Source organism: Miscanthus floridulus, chromosome 2, assembly GCF_019320115.1.
Source record: "Miscanthus floridulus cultivar M001 chromosome 2, ASM1932011v1, whole genome shotgun sequence".
Taxonomy (NCBI): Eukaryota; Viridiplantae; Streptophyta; class Magnoliopsida; order Poales; family Poaceae; genus Miscanthus; species Miscanthus floridulus.
In genome coordinates this window covers 51,018,422-51,020,805 of record NC_089581.1, presented here as the reverse complement: position 1 = coordinate 51,020,805, position 2,384 = coordinate 51,018,422, and the positions used below count along the sequence as shown (strand labels likewise).

Sequence of the window (2,384 nt, the reverse complement as noted above, 5' to 3'; positions counted from 1 at the left end):
TTTTGGTTTGGCATTGTGAGAGAAAAACACTGTTTATTCACTGAAAAAGTACGGCTCATAAGATAAGCGAACATGGTCTATGCTATAACCACATCTTTTTAGGACATATTGTTGGATTAATTGTAGAATATAATTTTACAATAAATCTACTTGGAGATGCAAATATTGATAATATTTTTCTATAAATATGTCCATTTAAGAAATTTGATTTAGTCGAAACCTAGGATTATATTCTTTTTTGGACTGAGGAAAGTAGAGGAGACGGCGTTTGATCTTCAGGAAGTCATGTTCTACTGGATTGTAGTGATTGTGTAGCTTCAGAAAAGAAAAATAATGACGCGCCGAATCGAACTCGAAAGAGACACCCTGGGGAAACCATCGTCAGGTCCGGTGAGCATGTCCTCGTGGCCGTGGAGGACACAGCCGGCTTCCATGTGGTAGGCGTTTAGGTGCACCCAGTCGGCGCCAAATGTCGTGTCTGCTAGCTTGCGCTTTGTGGGTCAGCTAATAACAGAGCAACCCCCAACGATCTGACTGACCAGTATCTGTAGCTCAACGGCCAACCACCTACTGTATTCACTCCTATTCTGTATAAAACACCCCTCCCGCAACCCTCACTTGCACCACGCAAAACACACTCCTCCAAGCCAAGCCCACGCACGGTCCAGCGATCGAGCCGTCGTCCCTCGAATCACCCGCTAGCTAGCAGTAGCAGCGCGACGCGATCGATGGCTTCCCTCACCGTGTCCACGGCGACCGCGGCGGCCGGCGGCAACAAGAACAAGGAGCGCGATGGCGCGGAGGTCATCACGGGCGCGGAGGCCTGCTTCGCGCACTCCAAGGAGATGCTCAAGTCGCTGGGCTTCCCCGGCGGCGTGATGCCGCTGCGGGGGCTGGAGGAGTGCGGGTGGGTGCGCGAGACCGGGTTCGTGTGGATGCGGCAGAAGGCCCCCTACGAGCACTACTTCAGCGGCACGGGCACGCGGGTGCGCTACGACGCCGAGGTCACCGCGTACGTGGAGGACGGGCGGATGAAGCGCATGACCGGGGTGCGCAGCAAGCAGGTCATGCTCTGGGTGCCCATTGTCGAGATGAGCCTCGACGGCGAGAAGCGCGACAAGATCTACTTCAAGTCCAACGTCGGGATCGGCCGCTCGTTCCCCGCCTCCGCCTTCCCGGACGAGGAAGAGGAAGCTAAGCCCAAGAACGAAGGGGAGGAGAAGAAGGAGAACGTCGACGACAAGGCAGCCGCCGACGATGCCGCCAGCAAGTGAGACGCGACTACGCGAGCTCACGCGTGTCGTCGTCGTGCCGGGTGGTACGGTGCGAGTTCTGTGCGCGGTTTGCACGCACGATTGCGCGACGCATCTCGCGCGTGCCCACGCGTGAAGATGCATGTATCGTCTTTCTTTGGGAGTTTGTATTGCTTGTCATTTTTTTCTTTTTCTTTCAAAACGTATCATTGCTTGTATCTGTCGTTGCCTGTTTACAGCGTTTGATTCGCACGGGAAGAATAATCGAGCAAGCGTGATGTTTACGCACGAAAGGAATTGTCAGGGCCTCCATGGGTGCCGGAGTTGAGAGTAGTTGAGCAAACGACCAGCTGCGAACCTAACAAATCTATATAAAATTATTCTTTTCGTTCCGAATTGCATGTCTGGCTTCTCAATACATATATTTTTTTACACAATTCCTATGTTTCAGTCGCCTGGTTTTTGGGCAACGTTCAGGCGACGCGCGCACGATTTCCTCCTCCATGCGCGCGTTTTCCTTCTCTCCGGCGTGATGTGGACTGGCAGCGGCGGGTTTTCTAAGGTCTCCGGCGACCTTAGAAAAAGGAGGGGCCTGAGGGCGGCCGGCTGGATGGGCTGTGGTGGCGGGTTGGCCGCTAGCGAGCGAGGCGGCGGGTAGCGGACGAGGGGGCGGGGTAGGACATCTGGATGGGAAGTGCTAGTGGCTGGGGCGAGGGCTCGACAACGAATTCGTGGGATTGGGAATAGGAGAGGGCGGTGGCGGCGCGGTGGCGGCGGTTGGTGGGCGGCGCGGCGGCAGCGGGGGAGCTGAATAGTGCGTGATCTAATCTGGAGCGTTTGCTTCGTATCCAAGGATTGTCGATCATCGTCCGAAAAGAACACAAAAATCAGGCGCCTGAAGAATAGCAATTCATTTTTTTATTATGATGTATCTAGACATAATATATATCTAGATACATAGAAAAAGCTATAAATCTAAAAAAAATCATAACAATTTACGGTTCAGAACTTAAGAAGTAAATTATAAGATATTTTAGTTTTATCTATTTTAGATATATTGCTTATAGTATGTATTTAGATATAATGTATATTTAAGTGTATAGCAAAAGCTATATATCTAGAAAAGCCAAA

General features: G+C 51.5%; 1 protein-coding gene across 1 annotated transcript; it reads left to right on the top strand.

Annotated features, from left to right (window-relative positions):
• Positions 1-633: 633 nt before the first annotated feature.
• LOC136538764 (uncharacterized) lies at positions 634-1,569 on the top strand. The gene has a single exon (XM_066530721.1). The coding sequence runs from the start codon at positions 729-731 to the stop codon at positions 1,272-1,274; it is 546 nt and encodes a 181-aa protein (XP_066386818.1). The 5' UTR covers positions 634-728; the 3' UTR covers positions 1,275-1,569.
• Positions 1,570-2,384: the final 815 nt, after the last annotated feature.